Source organism: Aulonocara sp. 'chitande type north' Nkhata Bay, linkage group LG4 (assembly GCF_057382095.1).
Source record: "Aulonocara sp. 'chitande type north' Nkhata Bay isolate Kocher_YH1m ecotype deep benthic linkage group LG4, A_spYH_male_GT1.1, whole genome shotgun sequence".
Taxonomy (NCBI): domain Eukaryota; kingdom Metazoa; phylum Chordata; class Actinopteri; order Cichliformes; family Cichlidae; genus Aulonocara; species Aulonocara sp. 'chitande type north' Nkhata Bay.
The window spans coordinates 36,789,663-36,816,760 of NC_141347.1; the positions used below are offsets into that span (position 1 = coordinate 36,789,663).

The 27,098-nt window shown below is 45.3% G+C and overlaps 1 protein-coding gene and 1 non-coding gene across 2 annotated transcripts in view; one reads left to right on the top strand and one right to left on the bottom strand.

Moving 5' to 3' along the window:
* Positions 1-27,026, top strand: part of doc2a (double C2-like domains, alpha) — a 64,387-nt gene extending 37,361 nt beyond the window's left edge. The window contains exons 6-11 of the mRNA XM_086290306.1: positions 3,700-3,826; positions 4,733-4,792; positions 18,953-19,158; positions 21,543-21,624; positions 23,117-23,213; positions 23,584-27,026. Coding sequence (XP_086146432.1) covers positions 3,700-3,826; positions 4,733-4,792; positions 18,953-19,158; positions 21,543-21,624; positions 23,117-23,213; positions 23,584-23,720 — 709 coding nt within the window. The 3' untranslated portion in view covers positions 23,721-27,026. The remainder of the gene's footprint in view (positions 1-3,699; positions 3,827-4,732; positions 4,793-18,952; positions 19,159-21,542; positions 21,625-23,116; positions 23,214-23,583) is intronic.
* On the bottom strand, positions 16,400-16,493 carry trnai-uau (transfer RNA isoleucine (anticodon UAU)). The gene is made up of 2 exons: positions 16,456-16,493; positions 16,400-16,435 (listed from the first exon to the last, which is right to left on the bottom strand). It is a non-coding gene; the product is annotated as a tRNA-Ile (tRNA).
* Positions 27,027-27,098: the final 72 nt, after the last annotated feature.

The following is a 27,098-nucleotide window of genomic DNA, read 5'->3' on the forward strand; positions in this document are numbered from 1 at the left end:
TGCTGTTAGCATGTTAGCAGAGCGATGCTACTGTGAACCGAGGAGCTATTGTCTTGATGTGAGCTTCTACTCACGTTTTTTTCTTCCAGTTCAGAGCAGAAATTTTTTTGTTAAGATACTGGATGTTGTGTTTTTCTCCATAATTTTAATTATAAGCTAGATACATTGCTGCTAACAGCAACAGGGATGAGTCAGTGAGTCAGTTGGGCTTGTGAATCATGATTCATGAGTCAGTAAAGTGATTCTCGAGTATTGAACGATTCGTTCATGATTCGAGCATCACTAATGGTTAGAGACAAATGTAATCGCACGGCAGGATGCTGTAAACGGACCAAACTTCAGTCAGAACAACTGAGATAATCCATCCACAACATTAGGTTAGTCATTAATATACTGCTGCAGGGCTGCAGTTCCACTATCCTTGCTATCTCTTTAAAAGAAGCTAAAGCCAATCTTAACAGCTGTGGTCTTATATATTAAACAATTCCTTATTTCTTCGTCTAGTTTCTTTTTAAAAAACAGTCTATATTTTCACTTTCTTTACAAATCTTATGAAAAATCCCCTTTTTCTAAAACTGTTCTCACAGCTTCTGTGGACTTCGCCTCATTAAGCTGCTGTTTAGAGGTCAGAGCACAGCTTAGATTCGTGGTCTGGGTCAGAGTTCAGGACTTCATTATGTTCAGATAAAGATGTCTCGATTTCTCAGTATTAGCTCTGCAGGCTTCTGACCTTTGAACCGATTTGATCCCCAGAAGCTGGCAATCTCAGACAGATTCAGGCTGTAAATAAAAATAAAAGCCTTGCTAAGGAGAGGTCAGTCACCCAAACACACAGGCTCAGTGTCGACGCGCTCCACGCTGTGAATTTCAGTTTTTATAAATATATCTGGTGGGCAGCAGCTTGGCGACACGCTCGGCTCACAGCATTCGCTGTCTCGATTTTTCCCGTCAGCATTCCCACATTGTTTGCATCCACATTTAAAATGCCGTTTGTATTAAGGTTTAATCCGAAGCTGTGCCGACGCCGTCTGTCGTCCGTCTCCAACACGACGTTTGATCTGATGCAGTTTGATGAAAAGCAGAAACGTGTGTCTGCGTGTGTGTGTTTATGTGCATGTGTGTGTTTATGTGCGTGTGTGTGTTTATGTGTGTGTGTGTGTGTGTGTTTATGTGCGCGTGTGTGTGTGTGTGTTTATGTGCATGTGTGTGTCTGTGTGCGTGTGTGTTTATGTGTCTGTGTGTGTGTTTATGTGTGTGTGTGTTTATGTGTCTGTGTGTGTGTTTATGTGTGTGTGTGTTTATGTGCGTGTGTGTGTTTATGTGTGTGTGTGTGTGTGTGTGTTTATGTGTGTGTGTGTGTGTGTGTTTATGTGCGTGTGTGTGTTTATGTGTGTGTGTGTTTATGTGCGTGTGTGTTTATGTGCGTGTGTGTGTTTATGTGCATGTGTGTGTGTGTGTGTGTGTTTACACACTGTCAGAACAAGAAGATGTAAACAGGTGAAACTCCAGCAGGGCGGATGAAGCCGTTCCTGCCTCTGGTCTCAGCACAAACCAACACTGCTCTCCTGTCTCCTCTCATGTTTCCTCTTACATTTCCTTAAACCTCTCGTTCCCTCTTGTATTCCTACTCCTCTCTGCCTCTCTTTGTCCTCTGCTGTTCCATTTCTTCTCTTCTCACTTCCTTATTTTACTTTTCTCTCCTGTGTTTCCTGTTGCCTTTGCTGTCGCTCCAGTTTCTCTTCTCCTGTGTCCTCTTCCTCTCTGGTCGTTTCCACGTCTCCTCATCTTTCTCCATCGTTTTTTTCTTTGATGTCTCCCCTGATGATGTTTCATTCACTGTCTGATTCGCATCATTTAGGCTACTGTCTACTTATCATTTCCCCTGTCACTTCCTGTTTCAGTGTTTTCCCCTTTCTTTCCTCTCCAGTCTCATTTCCATTTGCTTCCTGATTATTTCTCTTTTTTTGTTATGTTTCCTCTCCCATTTCCTTCCCAATGTCCTTTTCTTTTTCATGTTTGCTTATCCCATTTCCTGTTTCCTATAGTGTTTCCTCTGCTATTTCTGCCTCTGTATCCTCTCCCATCTCCTGCTCTTTCCTTCATTACTTCCTCTTGTTTCCTGTTTCCTTTCTTGTCTGGTATGAACTAACCTCAGCAGGGCTCGATGTTAGAGCCGGCATCTTTCCCTCACTGTGTGCTAAATGTAAATGAACTGGACGAAGGCCTGCTGACGCTCAGCCTCGACACCACCCGACAGGCTGTGGAGGTGCCGTGTTTGATGGCTGGATGAGGAGGAGCGTGTCGGGAGTCGGCAGCTTCGTTTGATCTGACATTTTGCTTTTTCACTGGCAGCTTCTGCAGTTTGATCGCGATCACACTCGCGACCTTTTTCAGAGCTGTCAAGTGCTTGTCAGCAGCAGCGGGAGGAGGAAGAGGAGGAGGGTTTCCTCTCCTACGCCTGCGGCTGACGGAGGTTATAAGATAAGATAAGATAAGATAAGATAACCTTTATTAGTCCCACACGTGGGAAATTTGTTATGCATCAGGGCGTGAGGAGAAGCGTGAATCACTGTCAGAAATCCCAGAGGAAGCGCGGGAATAATGATATTCTGAACTAGTTCCAGTCTAACGTTGAGCCCGAGGAGGTCGACTCTCCCTCTGCCTCCTGCTCGTGTCCAGATTTCTCCCACTGAATAAAGTATGAGATGCAAACACGGCCACGCGGCGGAAACTGAAACGCTCTAAAGATGATCATTAATCTCAGTCTGAAAAGCAAAAGAAGAATAAAGCTGTTTTTGTTTCGGCGTGCGGGCGGAGGTTCATCTTGAACTCGGTTATGTCGTCGGTTTCTTAGAGGTGCATCTGTGTGTTTCCTGTGTCTGTGAAGTACTTTGTGAGCTTGTGTTTAAAAGTTCTCATTGAGAAAAAAAGGTTGTTTTGAGCTTCAGACCTTTATGTACTTCCTTATTTTATTCCTCCTGTTTCCTGTTCCTCTCATGTTTCTTTTCAGCTTCCTCCTTTGATTCCTTTGTAATCTCCTCCTCTCCTTTCTTATTTCCTCTTCTGTTTTCAGTCTTTTTTCTTGTTCTATTTCTTCTGTTTCCCAATTGCTTTGCTGTTTCCTCTTTCGTTTCCTGTCTCCTTTCCCATTTTCATCTCCTTGCCAGGTCTTTTGTCTTCTTACACATTTCTGTTCCTTCTCTGGTCTTAGTTTCCTGATTCCTTATCACTGTCCTATCCCTTTCTGTGTTTCCATTCCTATTTCCTCTTCTGCTTCTTCCCCTGTTTCCTCACTAGTCTCCTTTGCCATTCCCTCTCCTGTTTCCTCCTCTGTTTCATCTCTTTTGTCCTCTCTTGTTTCCTTTGCTGTTTCCTTATCCCATTCATTTTTCCTTTTCCTTCTGATTTGTTTCCTGCTTCCTTTCCTTCATTTGTTTTCTGATCCCTTTCCTGTCTGCTCTACTGTTTCATGCAATCTTTACTATATTCCTAATACATCTGCAGTTTCATCTCCTGTCTCCTAAATTCATTTTGTTTGTTTCCTCTGCTATGTCCTGGTTCCTTTCCTGCCTCTGGTGCTCTTTCACACTCCTCTCCTGTTTATTTCATTTCAACAGTAGTTCTTTGTTTTTTTCTACTTTTTCCTCTTTCCTCTCCTTCCCTCCCCTCCTGACTCCTTTGCTTCCTCTCCTTGTTCAGGTTGTCCGTGTGTGACGAGGACAAGTTGACTCATAATGAGTTAATCGGGGAGTCCCGAGTCCCTCTGAAGCGCGTGAAACCCGACCAGACGAAACATTTCCACACCTGCCTGGAGCATCCACCACCGGTAGGACACACGCACGCGCACACGCTGGAAAAAGACTTTAATAATGAAAATGTTATTACACGTTTCCTAAAAGCTATAAAAAGATAAAATTTTGTGACTTTCAGAAACTGTCAAGAATTTTGGATCCCGTTGGGTTTATTTTCAAAAATTGTTCCTCGGTTGACGTTTGTGTTGCAGTCACACTAACAAAAACTGCAGCATGATGATGAACTTGTAGAGCTTTAAGTGTTTGATCTGAAGATGGAGACCCCGTCTGTGGTCACTTCCAATCAGGTCCTGCAGACTGAGTCAGTGTGCAGCTGAGTGGGATCAGGTCCACAGTCACATACACTCTGTGATAACACGGCGATTAACGGTGATAAACTGGGAGACATCGCAAATCTGTTGCCATCTACATACACAAACACTGATGGCAACGTAACTGCAGGACGACACAGATGCTCAGCTACCTTGGTCACAACCAGAGGATTTAAAGAGATGTTGGTGACAAGTTGCTGTCATCAGCAGACTGACTGCAACATAAACATGGAATTTGTGCAATTGGTCACCCAACGTGAAAAAATTCAGCGTAATGCAATAAAATCACCAGGCAACGAATGACGTCTCCTTGTGACGAGGAGGTTACGGTCCTAGTGCACCTTCATGTGATTCACTGTAAAGATGGAATCCAGACTTTAAACAGGTTTTACAAAGAGAAAGAATCTGCTGCAGTTCCACTAACGTCCAGCAGGCTCCAGCAGTGAGTCAGTCCCCATAGACTCCCATGTTCAAACGTTACAGCAGAAAGAAACACGTTTACAGCCTGATACAGACTTCCATCTGCTATATACAGTCTATGATACGATGAAGCATCAAAAGTCATCCTCACGGTTTCCTCTCTCTGCTCTATTCTCGTCTCGCCCTCAGCTTCCCTCTCCGACTGCCATGGGTGAAGCCCTGAGAGGAATTTCCTGCTACTTACGAGAGGTAAAGCTTCAACTTTCCATCTGCCCAGTTTGAAGTGCAGGTCTCACAGCAGACTCAAAGTCATGTGATCACCACAGTCATCAGCTTTGTGAGGTGATCACATGACCAAAGTACTAATGCTAAACACGCTGTGCTGTGCAAACTCTTCATTCTTGTACAGCAGTGGGAGGCGTGCAGTAATGAATTATCACTGAGCATCATCCGGCTGTGCTGTCTGTCTAAAACGAGCGCTCCTGCCTTTTTGAAGTATTTATATGATGTTTTCTAAACGCGTGGCTGCAGATGCCTGTGCTCTGACAGGGAGGGTTTGATCTCTGGAGTTCCTTGTTGGCGTCCTGTGGTGCTGCTGAACACTCATTAGGACCTTACACTGACGCTCGCTCAGCAGAAACTGGTCCTTCTGTGGTGAGCTTAATCAAACGGACTTGTTTGGCGATGATTTTTACACAAACTGGACCTCTCTGCAAAACTCAGCTGAGAGTATGTGTAATGCTTTAATGCTCTGGGTGAGTACAGCGTAAATCAATCAGTTCTTTGATCCCAGCTTTAGGCCCTCTGGGGGGGGCGGGGCCTGTTTCAGTGGAAACTGAAATGACACTGTGCACAGTGTGTTGTGTTCTGGCTTTGATGAGTGGACCTGATCACACAAACTCATGACACATCCAGTTTCACCGTCTGAAGCTACATAGATGTCCAAGTTCATGGGCTGCTTCCTCCTGAGGCCGATTACGTCACGGCGACGCAACGAAGGCTGCCCTAATTTGTAGACTCCTCCAAATGCATCCTCCTTTTCCCCGAATTTGAAGGATGGGTTGGGTGTGTTCTTCGTGGCCCACCATATCTCAGAATTCATAGCGCGGCCCAGCCAATTCCAGTTTCCAACAATGGCGGCAGCTGCTTAGTTTTAATATTACTCTTATTAATCTTTCTGGGTCACAAAATAAACTTTTAAAATATTTTCTGGTGAGAATGTCGCTGTGTAAACTTCAAATATCTGCTCTGTTTATCAAGACATCACATATTTGCAAAAGTTTATTAAACTCCACCGAGACAGCGGTGACGCAAATCTGAAGGCTCGACCGTCCCATTTCACAGCCGCTCACTTCCGGCCTACCCGACCTTCTGAGGACCCAGCCCACGTAGACCCCGAAGGCCGGGTCCTCAGGAGGATGCAGCCCATGAATTTGGACACGACCTTAGAGCAGGTGAGCAGGGCAGGAAGTCAACCACAGGAACAGCAGAGAGAATCATATCAGTTTTCAAAATAAAAGACCCAGGAGCAAAAACAGAAACAGACTCAGAGTGGGTGTAGTTCAGAGGTCAAACCTACAGAAAGGATTTGTTGTTATGGAGCGTATCCCAGCAGTCAAAGCACTGAGACAGGTTCAATCCACAGTCTCAACAGACAAAAGCAGTATCCAGTGGATCTACTTTCTGCTAAAGAAATAGTCCCACCAGTGAGAAATCCCAGTTTAAGCCCAGATTACACCTCATTACTGCTGTTACTGGTTGCACAGCATTATTAGTTAGAGCTGTCGGTGCATCGGATCTCTGAAAGACGACTTCGGCTGTTCCCGTCCTGACGAGACGGTTGTCATGGGGAATAAGTCTCCAGAGCTCGACCTTCCTGAATAAATCCAGCGTGTTGAGTCAAATGTGAGTCATGCTCTGAAACGCTGATAACAGGAGAGGTCGGAGGAATTAATGCTCTAATTAACCCCGTTTCTGTGTTTAGACCAGTGTGTTTCTTGAAGTCGGGGACGCTGCAGAGTGCTGACTCTCTCTAAGCTGTCAGGGCTCCTCGTCTTTATTCATCAGAACCCAGAGAGCTGCGAAGGAAGCATAATCTGCATGATGAGGAGCTGAGCGAGGAAGCTGAGAGAGTGTGTCTCTGTCTTTAAGTGATATTTGCTGTGAAGTGGATTCAAAACATTTATAGAGGAGAGGCTCTTTGGATTCCCCTCCGACATCATCAAGCTCTATGAGAAGCTCCTCAGGAGGAGGCGGTTAAACATTTCCCTGCAGGGCTGTTTTCACATGTTGATGCTAATGAGAGCCGTTTTAATTGATGAGTTTATTTTCAGCAAAATATTAAAATTAGCTAAAAGTTCCCAGATGAAGGGAAAATAAAATCTGAGATATAAAATAGAAACATGAAAGGCTCATCAGAGCAGGCCCTCCTCAAACCCCAAATATTTACCCCTCACTTCCTCCTTTGTCTGAACCTAGCTGTTTAAGCTCCTCCCTCTCTAAGCCAACTTTCCTCTGATTGGCTGGTGCTCACAAACAACAAAACCTTCTGCTACTACAACCACGACCCAAAGTACTGCAGAAACTCACCGCTGGATCCAAAGATTCAAGACAAAAAGATCATTTATCACATTTTACGCACACAAAGCTACAAGCATGCGTTTGGTCTTCCTCGGACGGGAAGTCCAAGGCCTCGAGTAACAACCCAGGCTGTCAGCTGATTGGTTTTTGACTCCTTCGGAGCCCCCGGGGGTTTTGCCGTGTCTCACATTTCGCTGCAGTTCATTTAGATTCAGCTCCACCTCATTCAGTCTCCCTAAAATAAATTGCCTGCCAATTTCTTTTGAAAACAGGCAACTGCAAACTCGGTGTTCTCCACATCCTGCAGTGTACTGCAGACCTCGTTTTGGAGGAAGCAAATTCAAAGGCTTCTCCAAATGTTCTGATTATATCAGGAGCGAGTGTGGAAATGTAAAGTAACAGCTCCACGGGTGTGAAAACAAAACAAACCCAGGCTCTATCGATCTGTCTCCACCCGTCCTCTCAAAGTGCACGTCCAACCAAATCAACAGAAACAAAGTGCAGCGTGGCAGTAAGTTCAGTTTGAACAGTAAAAGGTGAAAGGTCGCCGTGTTAAGATCGTGGAGGCTACACATGTGGTTCACAGTCTACACCACACCTGGCGGCTCATTACCTGGACGGTGTCCCGTAATTAAAAAAACAAAAAACAGATGGTGAGAAACAAACAGCGCAGTTAGGACATCCAGGATCTGTGGGACGGGATGACCTGAGTTTGAGTAACCTGCAGGTCGCTGTTATCAGACCATGTGTGGCCGATTCGAGCTTGCGGACTTCACAGTGCACCTGCAGTGCAGTCTGATCATTAATGAACAGCTGTTAATTAGACTTTTCCCTGATCGTACCTGTGGGATCTCCGTAATGATGGAAATCAGTGTGTGACCGCGAGACGGGTCACATGATCACACAGCAGGTGAGCCTCTGCGATCCAGGTGTTGTCCAAGTGTTTTTCAGAGGACGAGCCCGGAGATGTTCTGGGTGTGTTGTTCTGAAGATATGAAGCACGAGTCGGCGAGAGGACACTGGGAGTCAATCAACACATCTACAGAAATAATGAGGACAACTGAGCTGCAGCTTTAACGCCATTAAAATACAAAACACAGCAGCTGGGCTGAGAGTCTTAACGATCGCTGTCACAGGAAGTGATTCACAGCAAGGCGGGACCACAGGAAGTCGACCACACTGAGCAACTTCAAGCAACGACCGCAGAAATTAGCGATCTGTACTGGGAGGATGCAGTTGGTTGTCATATGACAGGGAGGTAAATTAATTAGATTGTTACCAAGGGAACCAAGAGCATGAAATGTCGACAAAGCACCAAGCGACTGACGAATCGCTTCCTGTTGGACGCCAGGGCTCGGAGTGATGAGCCAGTGGAGGATGGGGCGCACCCTTGTGGTGAGGCTGATGATTTTCCAGTCGATCGACGTTCCTACACTCACGTTTGGGCCGGAGCGCCGGGTCGTGAGAGAACAACAGGGCTGCATCTGCCATAGCTTCTGTCCGTGGGGGGGCGCAGACATCTGGAGGAGAGCCTCCTTTGTGTTGCTGAGTGGATCAGGATGCTTCGCCTTGGAGGTTTTTCCAGCTGGGAGGAAAATTGCTGAACATGGAGACACAAAGCATCTTTGCGGTGAAATAGTCACAAAGCTGATTATCAGACATTAAATTTTGGTGGTAGTGAGCATGAATACATAAATAAAGGAAAAGGAAAGGAAGTATGTTTCATGCCCTGAGGAAGCTGGGAGACGTTTATAGTTAATAACACTAAACCATAAGTGTTGTTGCCATTGCACATTGCGCTTCTTTGATGAAAAATCTAGGTTGTTTTATCAGGCTTATATTATATTATTTTGGTGAGTGTATGTGATGTGTTGGTTGTCTGTTTGTTTGTTTGTACGGACATACTGCAAATCAATTTCCTGTTAGGGACAATAAAGTTACCATTGACCATTGACCATTGGTCACCATGGCAACCATGAAAGAAAACATCTAAAAGATGTTTTTGCAAACGTAACTCAGTTCAGTTCAACTTTATAAAGTATTAGTAGTGTAAGGTAATGTGTATGTGACCAAGTATGTGACCAAGTGGTTGGCGGGGTTACACAAAAAATAATAAAATGACAACGCCACCTATGGGAATTTCACCCCCAGGAAATATATATTTAAGAAAAATAGATAAAAGCAAATAAAAGAGGCCGCACAGATTCAAGGATGCACACCGAGGCAGGTTGGAAAAAATAAAGAGTAAAATATTAGGAAAAAGAAATGTAGTGTTGTAGTTTACAGTGTCCTAAAGTTACAATAAAACAATCGTGGAACTGGGACTTACCAGTGGACCCAAAAGAAAATCACTACAGCTGGCACCCAGTGCTGTACAAAAGTGTGCAAACGACCCGACAATCAGACAACCTGTGAGCACTTGGCAAGAGTGGGAAGGAAAAACTCCCTGTTAATAATTTAACCCAGCAGTTATGATGCCTAACGTTAACCCAGCCACGTATTTTAAATGAATGAAGAATTAAAAAGGGAAGGTCTGTGACAGCACCTCTAACCTCCAAATATGGACATTTTTTGTTTTCTGAACGTGGAAAATATTAAATTATTAATATTTAAACTTGTGATTATTTCATGAAGTGTGTGTTGTACATCAGGCACAGGAAATCCTCAGGGTCCTCCGGGGGAAGTGGAAAGTGTTTCCTTTACGATCGTAGTTGGACTAATTATTTGTCTCTCTGTTTCTGTCTCCTACATTTAAAACTTTAACTTTTTAAAAAACACTTTACATGATTCAGTCCATTTACTCCACTAACTGGAATATTCCCACATGAATCTGAGGAAGTGTGTTGTTAGAGGTTTGATGTCTGCAGTAATTTATCTTGGGCAGAATTTCTGTGTTGGGTTCAGAGAATGAGAAACTCCGAGCCAGGAAACAATAAGAGCTCAAACTAATGAGAAAAATCTGAGACAGCACAGGACCGAAGACGGGACGGGAGCACCGAGACAGGACGCGCCGCCGGCGCCGCTGGAGATACGTGTCATCAAAGAACCCGAGGCTGTGCCAGAAGCAGCAGGCCGGGAGGGAAAAAGGTGACAGATGACGAGTTAAAACCCACCGAGAGGTCTGGATGGTCGGCGGGGAGCCCGCAGTGACTCGTGCTTTGTTCCTGAGTAGTCTGGAGACAAAGATGTCTTCCCCCCGCTGAGCTCATGGTTCAGGACATAAATACAGAGCGTAACATCTTCAGACTCAGTCAGACTGAAAGAAACCTCTCTGGGTTTTAATATTTCAGTCAGGCACAGTTTAATTTCACCTTTCCTGTTGGTTACAGGGTCAGGCGCTCCGTGAAGCGAGGCACGTGTAAACACAACCTCTGCTGAACGCCCAGTTCGGTGTTTGTTTCTCCCACTTTCATGAGTTTATGCTCGCAGTTTAAAATGGAAGAAACTTGTTTTTTACACTAATCAGATGTTGTAGTGGTCTCCCACAGACCTCCGACGGCTTCCTCCGACATCCAGCTGCAGAAGTTGGTGGTAGATCCTTGAAGTCGGGTGGTTCACGGGCAGATCCTTGGACTTCATCTGCTCATCCCGAAACGATGACGGCAGACTGCTCCTTCTTGATCCTAGTTCAGCTGAAGGTTTCTTCCTGTTAAAAGGGAGTTTTTCCTTCCCACTGTCACCATAGTGCTGCTCATATGGGGTCATATGATTGTTGGGTTTTCTTTGTATCTGTTATTGTAGGGTCTACCTTACAATATAAAGCACCTGGAGGCGACTGTTGTGATTTGGCGCTTGTTCTAAAGTGTCCCATGGATGGGACTTGTGATCTGCTGTGGGACCGTGAGGCCACCAACTCTGAGCTGTGTTTAGCACGAGCAGGTGCAGTGCTAAGTTAGCAGCTAATCCTGCTAAACAGTGTGCATCCGCAGACTGAGAGCATGACAAAGACACACCTGTGGCTCAGTGACATCCAATCAAAATTCTAGAATTTCACTGCCCGCTAAAGCTGGAGCTCAGCCTTATTGGACAGTTTGTTACTACAGTAACCTCACAGCAAACATATGATTGGTCATTAAAGATGCTCCAAAAAGCTCCAACAGCACAAACGCGGTCCAGAGGTCCAGTTCAGGTGAAGCTAGCAGACAGCTACACCTGTGTCTCCATCCACCTGTCAGTCAGAGGCCACGCCCCTAATAATGCTAGCTTTAAACATGTGAGTTATAAAAAAACATGTTACTGTTGAAAAGTTTTAACAGGAGAGTCTATGGGGACTGACTCACTGCTGCCTCTGCTGGACATCAGAGGAACTGCAGCTTTGTTTCGTCTGTCTGTACCTCAGGCCTCGGATTCGTACTCACATCACAGTTAAAACAACATGAATCCCAGCTGCTGTGCTCTGAGGTGGAAGCCAAGGGGCAGATTTTGGTGCTGAAAGATTGCCCTAACAAACACTTTGACAACTCTGGACTCCTGATTGTTTTTTCAGACACATTCGTGGCCCGTGTGTGAAATGTAGGGAGTGTGACCTCATCACAGCCCACTCCTCCTGCTCGGAGGATTTCAGATCCTGACGTGTCTCTCACAGATTCCCGGGAGGTCACTGATCCAGGATCAGCAGCAAAGACGAGTCAGTGCATCCTTTACAATCATTTAAAAGCAAAACCATCTATGAAGATGTGACAATAAACATTTTATATTACACTACACTTTTATTTACACACGAGGAGAACTGGCTCATGTGGCGTCGCAGACTCGGTGCAGATGTGTGTTTAGTTTTCCGGTTTGGACTCTGGAATCGTCCGCAGACCTTCCTGATCCGGCCATCGGGCTGATGTCCACGTGATGTGTTCTCCTGTGCTGAGCCCAGTCTGTCTGCCGTGGTCTGAGGAGCAAACTCAAGCAGAGTGATGTCACACAGGGAACTTGGTGACAGGCTTTAAGCTGAGCGCATTTTCATATTAAAATGAGGCGTTATCCACCTCACAGGTGATTTATGTTTGGGCCTCAGCGGGTCAGGCGCTCGGGGGCTCTGAGTCTATTTTCAGAGGTTCATTTCTGCTCTCTGCGATGCGCTCTTCATCACTCCTCTCCATGTGGGCAGATAAAGTTGGCAGAGCGGAGTGAAACCCATTATCTGAATTAGTCCTCATTATACGCTCTCTGACTGAGATCATTTCCAGTGAATTAAACCATCATGAGTTGAAACTACTTCTCATTTTCTCTTGGATGAGTCCTTCAGGACCTCTGGGCGTCTCCGAGCCGCAGGTTTGAAACGCGATGCCCTCCCACCGACCCCAGGGACCCTCGGGACCTCGTGTTATAAGTCTGTCGCGACGGTCACTAAACTGTACCTGCACATGTCCGAGGGGATGACCGTGTGCTCTGATCGCTAATAATGATCAGAAAGGGGCAGGGATAGCTCAGTAGGTAAAGTGGTCGCCCCATGATTGGAAGGTCGGCGGTTCGAATCCACTTAACGGCTACCCTGAGGTACCCCTGAGCAAGGTACCGTCCCTACACACTGCTCCTCGGGCGCCTGCTTAGTGGGCTGCCCACTGCTTCACTGAGTGAATGGGTCAAATGCAGAGAAAAACAAGTAATTTCCCCATGGGGATCAATAAAGTATCCATTATTATTAAAGACACAACAGTGCAACAGAAAAGTGCAACAATCACTGTGTGTTGTGCAAAAAGTACCTTGATGTATGAGCACAGAGCTGATTGATCCTAATCCATCTATATGTATAATCATATATATGATTATATCACTGTATACAGATTAGGTATATAAATCCCTGATTCTCACTTGTTGCTAATCGTCCTGCTGGTTGACGCTGACGCGTTGAACCTTCACTTCCTGTTCTGATTTTCTGGATGTTTCCCGTCTGTGACGTTTAAAAACAAGGTGGAGGGGCTGTTGTCTTTGGGTGATTAAAGAAACATGTATTCAGAACCGTGTCTTCGTTTGAAAGGAATGAGCTTTGGTGTCGAGTCGAACTCTTTTACAGATTAGATTCACGCGGCGTGGACGACGCAGGCTCAGCTCGCTGCTGCTGTTGTTTTTTTATTTGTTTAAAGGGCTGCAAGCTCATTAGCCGCCTGCGCCCGCCTCTGCGGTCGTACAGGTGTTTTCACAAAGACGGACGCTCGGGGGTGTTTTACTGTTGCTGTTTTCAGCCAATTGGCCTCAGCGCGGAGACAAACAGATCTTTACCTAATGACTCACCTTCAGTCTGAAAATCCAACCCAGACACACACAGCTGCTCGGAGTCTCTCCGGGGATTAGAGGAGCTCCTTCTCCGGGCTCATTTTCCACGTTTTCTCTGTGGAAATGAAGTAATTTGATTGATTAGCAGTGCAATTCAAAGGCTGAGTGTTTTCCCTTTTTAGAGGCTTACACAAAAAGTCCAATTAAACTAATTTTAGCGACACAGAATATGTATAATTACATCCCTCAGCTCAAAAAAGACATCAGTATTTATTACACATCATAATGTGTTGCAGTTAATGTTTGTTCTGCCATTAATAGTTATTATTTTTTATGTGGGCGGCTGGATGAAAATGGTTTCAATTCCCCCTGCAGCTGTAAAACAGGAGTTGGGGCTGCAGAGCCTCATGACTTTGGCTTTGTAGTTTTGGCGTCTTCAGCCATGCAGACAAACTGGTTTGATTAATCCAGTTAATCCAGCTAAATGTACTCACAGCGTAATATGTGATGACGAGAGACGGAGAAAGCATCAGTTTATGTTACAGTGCATTCACATTTCCAACAACAGCAAAAGAAACAATGTGTTCAAGCTGGTAAAATATTGTTGTGAAAAACACAGAATGAGTTGATGTTGGCGACCTCGTCTCACAGTCAAAGACAGACGCAGTGGCCGTGACATCACTCGCTGGTCACTGATGCCCTGCTGTGAAACCTTGATGTGCAGCTCTGTGATGTGACTCGGAGGAGCGCCTCATTTTCAGGCTCATTGGAGTCATTGGACCTGAGCACGCAGTGTCACACCTCAGGTTTTTGAAACACAGCATGACGGAGCTGAAATAAACTTTACGTTTTTAAACAGTGTGACCAGAAACAAGCGACTGGGCAGATAAACCCAGCAGGTATACAGAGGTCAGAGGTTCTATCGGGTAGGAAGTCTTTCATCGCCACCTGGTGGCAAACGTTCCCTGAAGGCAGCAAACAGCAACCTTGAGGGAACGTTCCCTAAAGGCTCCCTAAATGTTGCATTTCCGACTGTTCCCTGAAGGTTGTGTCTGTAGGATCTCTAAGGGAACTCTAAGGAGCCTTCAGGGAACGTTCCCTAAAGCTTTGCAACCAAGCAGCTGCTCTCTTATGGACATTTTAGGCTCTCGTTGCCTAGGTTACACTCTAATGTATTCATGGTAGCTCTTTCACTCGCGCCGCTGAAATCTGAGAAACGTTTATCGGAGTCCCGCCACTTCCTGTCACAAGCGTTTTTTTGCTGATGTCACTGAATGTCGTTTGCTTTCTGCGGTCTCGGGTTATCAGGTCACTCCTGGTGTGTACGCAGCTTCAAGCACCACACTGACTTCATGTTTCCGAGCCCCGAATCCTCGTCCATGTTTTTTCCGTCTGCGTTGCATGACTGTGAGCTAGCTTTCAGCCGCATTACCAAAAGACAGCTCACTGAATCCTCTGTCAACATCTGTCAACATCAGTCCATAGTTTCCTTCCTGATGTGAACTCCGTGTTGATGCTGGCAGTAGAAGAAAGATGTCAAATCCTTTTTGGACTTAAGTGGAAAATTCACAGAGCCGTTCAGGTGGAGATCAGTCCACAGGCTGTTTGGGGCAGTCAAAAGCATTTAATACATGAAAAGTTGGGTGAAGCACACTGAAGCAGAGTTTGCAGCGTGATAAACCGTCTCTCAGGTGCTTTTGCTGCTTTTCAGTCTCATGGAAAACATCAAACAGCAGATTTTAAATCCTTTCCTGCTGCCGGTTTATCTGGATGACCCGTGCAGCTCAGACCTTTCCCTTCAGTCTGCGCGCCGGCTGTACGTCACCCACTCACCTGGAACGTGAACCTCCGGTGTGATGACATTTCCTGCAGCAGAGGAGTCATTGAAGTGTGGATGGGAGTTTCACTTTGTAGACTCTGATTTCAGCTGGGAGTGTTTACAAAGTGCATCGCCCTCTGTTTGGTGGGCGGGAGAGAAATCCTGCCAGGCCCTGCTGGTTCCCAGTAAAAGCCATCGATCTGCTCATTCCCGACCTCTTTTCCTTTTTTTAGCTGCAGCTCTTCGTGTCAAATGGTGGAAAGTGAGCTCGCTGGAGCTGAATACCAACTCAGACCGTAGGAGGCGGTTAGTACACGGCTTAAATAAAATCTCTGCCCTTTCATTTTCCCTTCACAGAGTTCCAAACTGAAGCTTTTGTCTTTTTAAAGCGCAGTGAAAGGTCGAAGTGTGAATTAGGCCAAGGTCCAGGTGATAAACTGAGCACGCTCAGTAGGGCTGTAATGAGAACGGCGGGAGTGATGGAGTGAACCCGTGGCATCTGACGGAGACAGGAAAGCTCCCCCCGGGAGAAGGGCGAGGCAGAGACGGAGGATTAAACTATCGATCTTCGTACCTTCTGCTGTGCCGTGATCAGAGAGATCAAATCGAAGACCTGCTGTGAGACGAGTTTTAACGAACGCCATCGCTGTGGAGACGTGTCTGTTTGATCTCCTCCATCTGTGGGAACATTTTAAAGAAACAAAAATCTATTTGTTTCTTTAATATGAGAATCTTGGACTTACGTTTTAGTGAGGTTTCAGAAATGTGCAGTAATTTCAACCCTTTCAGGATAAAACTGTGGCCTCTGTAGAGGACAGCAGGACTACAGGAGCAGGGATGAGGTGGAGGAGGGTCAGATGTTAGGAGGAGGAAGGTGAAAGTTCAGAGGAGGTGGATCTGTGGCAAAATAATTACACCTGAAGTCCTGCAGAGGGAACCATCTGCATCCTTGTTGCATAAATCTTGGCCCACAGTCCAGAGCAGCCAGGGATCAAACCACCAACCTTTAAACCAGGGGCGTCCAACTGCAGGCCTCAAAGCCCGGTGTCCTGCAGGTTTTAGACGTGTCCTTGATCCAACACAGCTGTTTTAAATGTCTTGAAGTTCTCCAGAAGCTGGTAATGAACTAATCATTAGATTCAGGTGTGTTGACCCAGGGTGAGATCTAAACCCTGCAGTTCCCCACCCCCGCACGGCTTCCTAAGACTCAGCCTTCTTCACCTGCTGGTTCAGGCTGAGAGTAAAACCTGTGCTCCAGGTGAGGCTCGAACTCACAACCTCGGCATCGCTCTGCTGAATACTGTCGTATAAGTACCGCGCGCTGACCGATTGCGCCACTGGAGCATCAGCTGCACTGGGCTGACCTGAAACTGTCTGTCAGGCGATCATCTGATGGCGTTTGAGCCTCTGATGCTGTGGGACTGTGCATAACAATGTCTGAATAAGTCGAATTTTAATGCCACACTTTGGATAAAGCCCTTGGATTAAAGCTGCGTGTCTGCACTTCGATCACAGCTGATGGTTTAAAAGCTGCTGTGGCGAAGGACAGAGACAAAACTGCAATAATGCGTCAGCATTCAGAGCTCGTGGACCAAAGTGCTTCACAGCAGACAGACCTGACAGCGCTGCCTGTGCCCACTCCCACAGGTCACATGGGTATTGGACTCTGGATCACTGCCACTCTTTGCTTTCATTGACACACAGGGAACTGTGACAGATGTGAAATCCTCACCTGTCAGGCCAAAAACAGCATTCCTGCCTCACAGCGTGGCCTCTTCTGTGGAAATAATGAACAGAGCTCTTTGTAGACGCGGTCATTATAAATCTGGCAGCCTCACACTCAAAGAGAACACACAGGGCTTCCATGTCACAGCGACTCTCTGGTTCCCGGTTCAAGAGCGTTCTCACCTGTGGGAGCCGGTCTGCAATATGAACTCTGAAACACCTGAAGCGAAACCATCAAAGCAGCTGAAGCAGGAGAAACTGAAGCTCCGAAGGGAAATTAATCCAAAGCGTCTGATGTTAGATTCACATCAGGCAACTTTCCTCAAGTCTTCAACTTCTTTCTGCAGCAAGAGTCCTGACAGGGACTAGAAAGAGAGCAGATTTCTCCTGTTTTGGCTTCCTGTTAAATCCAGAATTCAAAATCCTGCTCCTCACATACAAGGTCTTAAATAATCAGGCCCCAGCTTATCTTAATGACCTTGTAGTACCATATCACCCTATTAGAGCGCTTCGCTCTCGCTCTGCAGGCCTACTTGTTGTTCCTAGAGTATTTAAAAGTAGAATGGGAGGCAGAGCCTTCAGTTTTCAGGCCCCTCTTCTGTGGAACCAGCTTCCAGTTTGGATTCAGGAGACAGACACTATCTCTACTTTCAAGATTAGGCTTCAAACTTTCCTTTTTGCTAAAGCATATAGTTAGGGCTAGGTCTGTGTGTCTCTGTGTGTGTGTGTGTGTGTGTGTGTGTGTGTGTGTGTGTGTGTGTGTGTGTGTGTGTGTGTGTCTGTGTCTGTGTGTCTGTGTCTGTGTGTCTGTGTCTGTGTGTGTGTGTCTGTGTCTGTGTGTCTGTGTGTGTGTGTCTGTGTCTGTGTGTCTGTGTGTCTGTGTCTGTGTGTGTGTGTGTGTGTGTGTGTGTCTGTGTGTCTGTGTCTGTGTCTGTGTGTCTGTGTCTGTGTGTGTGTGTGTGTGTCTGTGTGTGTCTGTGTGTGTGTGTGTGTGTGTGTCTGTGTGTGTGTGTGTGTGTGTGTGTGTGTGTCTGTGTGTGTGTGTGTGTGTGTGTGTGTGTGTGTGTGTGTCTCTGTCTGCAAAGGCGATAGCTCGAAAACATTTTAATGAATTCTGATAAAACTCTGTGGCGTGTTCAGCGAGCTCATGTTAACAATCATTAAAATTCCTTCCATCCACCGAGGTCAACATCCTGATTTATTGGTGGAAAAATGATAAAAAGGCCTTAAAACGTAGAAACTGTGATTGTTGTGTGCTGTCAGCATGTAGAAAGCATAAAGATTTAAAGCGAGCCCTGATAACAGCTTGCAATTCCATATTTTCCCCACTGACAGGAAAATAAAGGGAAATGTTCCCAGCTGTTCCGACACGGATGATGAAGAGCTTCAGCTCTTTGCTTACATGTCTGCAGTTAATAACTATAATAATATAATAATTAATATAATTATAAATATAATTTGTTATATTATGAAGACATAACCAGGTCAGAGGGTGACATCATCACAGTGAGAGATCATTATTAAAAAACAGTTTCGCCTGCTTTACGTTTACACTGCAGAATCAGCTCAGTGTGGAAAAACGCCTCCTCCACATAATCCTGGTGAAAACAAGGCTGGCAGACTCTTCTTCTCTGGGGTTTAATGGCAGCTGGCAATGGTGTGATGAACACCCGGTGCAGAGTTCAAATCTACATGTCCAGTTGCACATTCGTTGCTTTTGTATTTATTACATTTACAACCCTAAAACTTTCATTTGTTTAACCCGATGAAAAAACCCAAAGGATCTTCAGGGAACGTTCCCCAAAGGTTCCCTGACCGTTACTGCTTGCTGGGGTAAAGGGTTTAAAACATGGACGTTAAAATGAAGCGTAAATGCCTTAAACCCTGCTTCTACCTGAAGGCCACCAGGTGGCTGTGATTGCAGAAAGACTTCCTGTGCTGTGAGAAAACAGCTTGATGATGAGTTAGTTCCATCTTCATCGTCCTCTGCACACGTGAAAACCATCCCAGGCTAACCTGAGCTGTCACATGACGCACCTGACACGACTTCCCTGATAACGGTGTAATCTTGTCCGCAGTGGGAGAACGAGCAGCTGCACAGCCTGGAGGAGCGAGGTCGTCTTCTCCTCTCCCTTCAGTTCCTGCCTCCGGTCAGTCTGGAGGATAAAGCCGTAGAAGGTGGAGGTGAAGGCCCTCGCAACGGGGGTCTCTGTGTGGGCGTGAAGCGCTGCGCCCACTTGGCAGCCATGGATGTTAACGGATTCTCCGACCCCTACGTGAAAATGTAAGAGCCCCACGTGTGTGTGTGTGTGTGAGTCCAAGACTAAATTCATTTTCCTTTGAAATCATGAACGGTGCTGTTCATTGGCTGTGGATGGGTCTGATTTAGACCAATCAGTTTGCGTATCAGGCTGTTTGTTTCAGCTGTGAATAGGGATGGGTATCGTTTAGGTTTTATCCGATACCGGTACCAAACCGGTACTTTTGAAACGGTGCCGGTGCTTAAAGAATGGAGAACACAAAATTGGTCCAAAAACCTCTCATGTTCAGCTGTTTTTTGTAAAAAGATAACAATGTTAGCCTTTTCTGCAGCTATGGGGCATATATGGCATCACTCTTGGCTGGAAGCAGTGCTTAAACAATGGAAAAAACACAAACTTTGTCCAAAAACCTCTCATGTTTAACTGTTTTCCTCTTTTTCTTTGGTCCTTTTAGCCTTTTTAGCCAGGGTGAAGGGAGTACCTGCCATCAAACAAGAAGACAGCCGCATGTAACTACCACGGTGTTTGCTAGTTCACCTTACATGCATTAATGTAATAACGTGGTTAGCCTACTCAACGTAAATTACACACGAACAACATGAAGCTACTCACACAGAGAAGAACGGCTGCTGCTGCATCATCATCCTCATCATTTCTGCTACACTGGCAGGGCTAGGGGCCAGGACTCTCCTCTTCGGGTTTTTGGGGGATGTTGCTAACTCCGGGTCGATAACAGGCACCACACCCGCAGTAGATGCGCTCGGTGTGAGGACTGACTCACGGCTGCCTCTGCTGGACACTAGGGGGACTGCAGGTTTCATCGTTAGTTTTTATGTCCCAAAGGTGGAAAAAGATCCCAACCATAACCTGCAGGGGGCGCTGCAGTCCTGTGTTCATGCTGTCTTCAGCAGTAAAACTTTTTTGAAGAATTTTACAGATTAAGCGATCGGAGTGAAGACAAAGCTCAGAGTTCTCCAAAGGAATCAGAAAAAGTCTTTTTGGACTGATCTGAACTGCCGCTCATTATAAAAAATTCTTCTGTAAATATATTTTGTATAACGAAACAAAAGGTCTTCATTCAGACACATTAAAAATATTTTTTAGTTCAGTGTGTTTTGCTTTTAGGCACTAAGAGGTTACTTCTAATCAGTGAGAGCTTTTTAATTCCTAATTTGTACCTAAACTTTTACATTTCCAGCCAGATATATTTATTTAAAGAAGAAAAGTCATATTTTGGAGATATTTTGGCGTGTTTGAGCAGTGAAGTGCCTTTTTGTGGAAAAGCTTCTGTTAATGTTTCAGCATTTTGGCCGTTAACCAAAAAGATAATGGTCTCCCTGAGTAACTGTTTAAAAGCAGGGCTGGTGAGTGGTGCTGGTCGGCACGTTGGTCCAGAATGAAAACAAAGATTTCTTTGTTTTTTTCTGCGGTTTCCTCCCTGCAGCCATCGCTGAGGACTTAACCCGACACTTCTGCCTGAAAAAGACAATTAAAAGCTGGAGTTTTGCCATCTTATTAACTTTTGCAAATCAAGGAAGCAGTTATTGTTTAAAAGCTGCGTCTGTTTCCTGGCAGGAAGGATAATTAGCGTGAAGGAGAGAGCATTGCGAGTGGCGTCTCGGCTCTGTCACAGGGAAACACCGGGGGCCGGAGCTTAAAGCTTCTCCTCTGCTTTTGTTTCCTCTCGAGGGACACTCGCTTTGAAGAGGACGACAGTTGTTGTTTTTTTGTTTTTTCCTGTTGCACGCTCGCTGAATACAAACGGAGACGCAGCCAGAACAACCAGTCCTGGTTGGGAGGTTCACATCCCGATAAAGATCGACTTTTACTTTGCCCGCACTCACAGTTTCTCCTCGCCTTCTTCTGGCTGTTCTCCGTCTGTACAGCCCCTCAGAGCATCCTTTTACCTTCTGCTCTAAGAGTTCGGGGCATGATTAGGTTTGGGTTAATCACTTCGCAGTCAGCACTGTAAAACTGACTCGATTATTTCTGCATTACAGCTTCAATAACGATGACTTCCAGGATTTCATCAGACAGCAGCATGAAATTCATCGCAGAGCGACTGTCGCCTCGGGCTCCCAAACACTCGTTTAATTAAGCTTCATTTACAGTCTATGACTTCAGATCGCTTTGTTTTCTCTCATTAATGCATTTCTTATTAACAGCAACCACACACAACGGAAACATTCACCTCCTCTCCAAGTCACTGATATGATATGAAACTCCCAAACAGAGTAACTGAACGGATCTGTTTAATTAGCTGAATTCAGTCTTTATTTATTTATTATCCCCTTCCTCAGCATTCACAGGACTTTTCCACTGAAACTCTGCAGATATTTCTGTATATTAATAGTTTCTGCAGACACACATATTGATGTTTCTCCTCCTTTTCTGCTTCTGCTGTCAGATACCTGAAGCCCGACATAGAGAAGAAATCCAAGCACAAAACGGCCGTGATGAAAAGGACCCTGAACCCTGAATTTAACGAGGTAAGATCCCCGCAGCTGCTCCCCTCGGCCGAACGGCAGCTCTGCCCTCACACAGCAGTGCTGTTAACAAGCTCGCTCTATTCACCTCAGCGGTTAAAGTTTCATTTATATCGGGTCCGGCTCGCCGACGCCATCGCTGGAGGATGAATCTCCTGCATGTTGTTTTCCTCTCAGAGGAAATAACTCCTGTGTTTCTCCCACATGATGATAGACCGACTGCACTTCTCTGGCACAGAAATGAGTTTTTCTAGCTGGTGATGGAAAAAATTCAAGTGCAAACACTATTTCCTAATTTTATGGAAGAAACTGTAAAATGTATTGCTTTGAAGTATCAATAGATGTTGCTAGAAACATTTTGTTAAGGAGAAGACTTTGGTGAAGTTAGAATATGTGATTTAGGTGTTAAAAGTCCAGTCATGTGGGGGCGGCCAATTAATCGTAGCTCAAGAGTTGGGAGTTCGTCTTGTAATCGGAAGGTTGCCGGTTCGAGCCCCGGCTTGGACAGTCTCGGTCGTTGTGTCCTTGGGCAAGACACTTCACCCGTTGCCTACTGGTGGTGGTCAGAGGGCCCGGTGGCGCCAGTGTCCGGCAGCCTCGCCTCTGTCAGTGCGCCCCAGGGTGGCTGTGGCTACAATGTAGCTTGTGAATGTGTGGATGACTGGATGTGTAAAGCGCTTTGGGGTCCTTAGGGACTAGAAAAGCGCTGTACAAATACAGGCCATTTACCATTTAATCAGGGTATTCCAGTTCTAATCAGGGTAAAGACCCTGCAATATTACAGAGAATCAATATCATTAACAATCACACAAAGCCCTGTGAGCAAGTACTTGGTGACAGTGGGAAGGAAAAACTCCCTTTTAACAGGTTTTAACAGGAAGAAACCTTCAGCAGAACCAGGCTCAGGGAGGTTGAGCTGAGGGGAGGAAGACAGGACAAAAGACATGCTGTGGAAGAGAGCCAGAGATGAATAAGACATCATTTTCCAGCAGCATTGTCTTCCAGTTCCTCCTGAAGCACTTCAAAGCCAAACAAGGTCTCTCTACCAAGTTCCAGATGTACCCCGGGTTCACCTTCTCGACAAAGACAAGGTGGGAGTGACAGACTGGTCTGAACAACGCCACAAAGACGACTTTTCAACACCGAGAGATGAGAACAGGTCGGAAAACTAGTTTGAGGTGTTGACTTGGCCTTGGTCCCAAGATCTCGATCCGACTGAGGAACTGTAGGGTCTGCTGGGAAAATGAGGCCGATCCATGGAGGGCAGAGAACACCTTCAGAAGTCCGCAGAGTTCTCGATGGGTCAAAGCGAGGAGGATCTGTAACATTAGGATCGGTGGATCTGACCAATCAGTGAATTTTAGCTTCCTGATGGGGTTGGAGGGTCTGGTTGCCTCATCTGAGCTGCAGGTCCACCCAGCGTGGAGGACCACCTCTCAGCCCCGTATGCACTCCATCCCTGCATCTCTTCCTCTTGTTTCTGTGTTCACTGCAGGAGTTCTTCTATGAGATCTCCCTGTCAGAGCTGGCCAACAAGACTCTGGAGGTCACAGTGTGGGACTACGACCTGGGCCGCTCCAACGACTTCATAGGTGAGCGAGCGATCAGCCCCATCCACCACTCGCCTGAACCCTGCAGCTTCTTGGGAAGTTGTCAGAAATGTGTTTTGTACTTGCGTGGAGTGTCTCAGTAAGTTTAACATCGTCCTCTGGCTCAGCTGTGAAAAACTGCTGTAAATATTCATGAGTCTAACACATGCTGAGATTAGTGTGTTTAAGCTTATCACTGCATATTTATCACAATTACCATCTGGATTACTGACTTAATTCTTCCGTTTTCATAAACGGTTCCTACTCCGTTAGTATTCTCATGTTTGTCCTCAAACAGCCAGAGAGGACACCTGAGGCGAGACTGTTACGCTAACTGCAGGAAGTCTTCCTGTGCTTCCTTCCTGTTGTTCAGGTGGCGTCTGTCTGAGCTCCAAGTCCCAGGGCGACGCCCTCCGTCACTGGACCGACTGCCTGAAGAACAAGGGCCAAAGGGTGGAGCGGTGGCACATCCTGACCAACGAGCTGCCGCGAACCCTCAGCCACGACTAACCCCGAGCAGCGGCGTCCACGCATGCAGACGGTCGCTGTCGATGTTCACAGAGATTCTCGGGGTTTTTACAGCACAGACGTGAGCGACTTCAGCACAGGAAACAGCGGTAACTTAATGGACGAGTGTATTATAATATGAGCCGCCATGAGAGCAGGGCGAGGCCGGAGCAGCATGGTGGTGTGCCTTCATTATTGATCTGTAAGTCATCTGGAGCAAAGAGGCCGTTGGGTCCATCAGCAGCGTCACATCTGCACTCAGCATCAAAAAACAGGGTCAATCTCCCGACTCATGAAGGGTGGAACTCTCCGGTGACGCGATGTGGCAAACAACATTTACAGAAACTAAGGGGCTGGAAGAGGCATTACAATTAAATTAAAACAAAAACCTCAAACGTTTTGAGAAAAGTTACAAATTTGCCACAAAAAATGAACGTTTTGTAAACAATAATATTATCTTTGACATGTTTTGGCAGCTTTTCATGAACCTTGTTTTAAATTTTACTTAATTTTTTTGTAAATCTGCCCATTTTTCATAAAATTTGTGTATTTGTATCTTTTTAGTTTGTTTGGTTTTCTTATATTTTCACATCAAAAGACTTTTGTCTTTGGGTTTTTTTTTTCATTCTTATTCATACATTTTCTCTGTTTCCTCTTGAATTTTCCTTTTTTTTTGGAGAAGTTTAAATTCTAGTAAATATACAATTTTTCTCATATTTTTTTGCTGTTTTTCTTTAGTAATTTTATATTTTCTCTCGTAAATTTGCCATTTTTTCCCTCATAATCTCGCTCCTCTGCCGAGCCCCTTAGTTGTGATTTTTGCCCTCTCCTGGCCTAATTTGCCATCATAGGAACTCATCAAAGTTAAGAGAAAATGTGTGGAATTTAAGGCTGAAATGGATTTGCATGTTATTTTCCTGTGCATTACGTGTCTGGTGCTCTTTTAAAAAGTAAAAACGAGAAAGTCAAGCAGTCAGAAAATCTCTGTTCTCTGTTTACACTGAACTGTTGTTCCTTTGCTCGAGCACAGTTCAGTCCTGCAGTACTTACACAGCATGCTGTGCCAGGTTTACATGTACGTATAATCCAGACTGTGAGAAACATGCATGGACGTGTCTTGTGTTGCACTATAGCTAACAGCTAAAAGAGCTTTTGGGAGAAACTGAGCGCTAACGTTAGCTAGCTAAAAAGCTGATGGACTTGTAGCAAAGAACAGCTGAGCTGATCCACTTCCTGTTAATCCCATTTGACACAAAATGTCGGCAGTTCAGCAGGAGGCGCTCTGAATGATTTCCCACTGCTCCTGCACAAAACGTCCAAATTTCATTCCAGTTTTAACCGACCTAGCATCCATAACGTGTCTGAACTGAAAGTCTTATGTGACAGTCGGCGCTTTGATAAACGGAATATTTCAGCTCGATGTGCTTCGGCATCGTGGAGTAACGTGTGGAGAGGAAGCTGAACCCATTTAAAGATGAAACACATCAAAATATGGACAACGTGAAGCTTTACGTTTGCTGGTGTAAAGTGGAGTCTTACAGTTGGTGGTGTTTTAACTCATGGGTTCAGGGAGGTCAAAACCTTCCTGCCCTTTGGATGATGCCGTCGTTTTGTTGAGGTTCAGCCGTCACACGGAGGACGTGGGGTTTCTGTTCGCTGTTGTGGATCATTTGGTTTAGTTTTGTTGGTAAAAACTGGTTGAAAATGATGACGAATGTAACTTCAGTTCAGTTACGCCTCCAGTGTAACATTACGTCTGTGGTAATGAGACCTGTTTAAATCAGTGGGTAGCTTTTTCAAGTGTGTTGTTGGGGAAAAAGACTTGACGGGGTGCTTTTCCTTACTGTAGCTGTGGTTTGGGGCCAGAAACACTTTTGATGGAGTTTGGATGCAAAGCTTTATTTTGCGGAGCACCGTGCAAATATCATCCTAACTGCATTTTAAAATAATCTCTGGTAAAAGTTTTTGTTCATATGTATTACTCTGTGGTGACTCAAGCATGTGCGTCAGCGAGGACTCCATCCACAGCAGTGACCACCAGTCTTAAAGGGGATCTATTGCAGTTTTATTCTCTCACATATATACAGATACGTTAAAAATAAGTTTATGGTTTTATTTAACTTTACCTGAAACTAATGACTGACACATAAACTCAGCAGGAAGGGAGGCGAGGGTCCTTTTCTGTGGCCATGACAAAGAATGCAAGTTCCCCTCCCTGTGCAGACATGGAGGTAACGCCCTCGATTACTCTGTCTGCACTCACGAGTGATTAATCACGTGGACGCTTACATGTCACTGGGACTGCTGGATAGTTGGTCGTTTATTCAGCTGTGTGAAAATCCCAGAGGAACCCACCTGGGGGATTAATAAAGTTTTATTTTATCTAATCTAATAACTTTGATCTCAGCCAAACCGATTTACTCACGAACAAATAAAACACTGAAAAAAGCCAAACAATTACATTTTTAGGTTATCCGAGTGACGTATATATCATGTTTAACCTGAGTAACGAAAGATCACAGGGGGTCTGAAAACGATGAAGCTGGGAGTTCGCTGCTCTTGTCGGCTCCAGTGACCCTCGAGCTCCCGGTCAGCGATCGAGCTGGTGGGTAACAGACGTCTCTGAAAACGTCAGAGCAAATATGCGATGTCTTGATGAAACGAACAGATATTTGAGGTTTACACAGCTACATTTTCACCTGAAAATATGTTAAAGCTTTAATTTGTGACCCAGAAAGAGAAATAAGAGAAATATTAAAACTTAGTAGCTGCCACCATTGTTGGAAACTGGAATTGACTGGGCTGCGCTATGAATTCTGGGATATGGTGGACCATGAAGGACACACACGACCCATCCTTCAAATCTGGGGAAAAGGAGGACGCATTTGTCGGCCGCATTCGGAGGAGTCAATGAATTTGGACAGCCTTCGTTGCGTTGCTGTGACGTAATCGGTCTACAAATGCGGCCTCAGGAGGATGCAGCCGACGTTTTGGTACGCAGCTCTTGACTTGAAGCTGATGAGTTAGCTAGCTGGGATCAGAAATAGACTTTAGAGCATGAGGTTCAGGCCTATGACAGTGAATTATCGCCTCAAAGTTCAAGAAGCGAGTGAAGCAGACGTTGATGTCTCCAATATTAACACAACTTTTATTTTTTGGAACAACTTTCCAACCAAGACAACAGATACAGCAAATAAAGTTATTGAATGAGTGAAACGAGTTAGAATAGACGGGCCCGCGTCCAGCTACAATGTAGCTACCAAATGTAGCTACATTTAGCTACATTTGGTAGCTACATTTAGCTAAAGTAGCTACATTTGGTAGCTACATTGTAGCTAAATGTAGCTACATTTGGTAGCTAAATGTAGCTACATTTGGTAG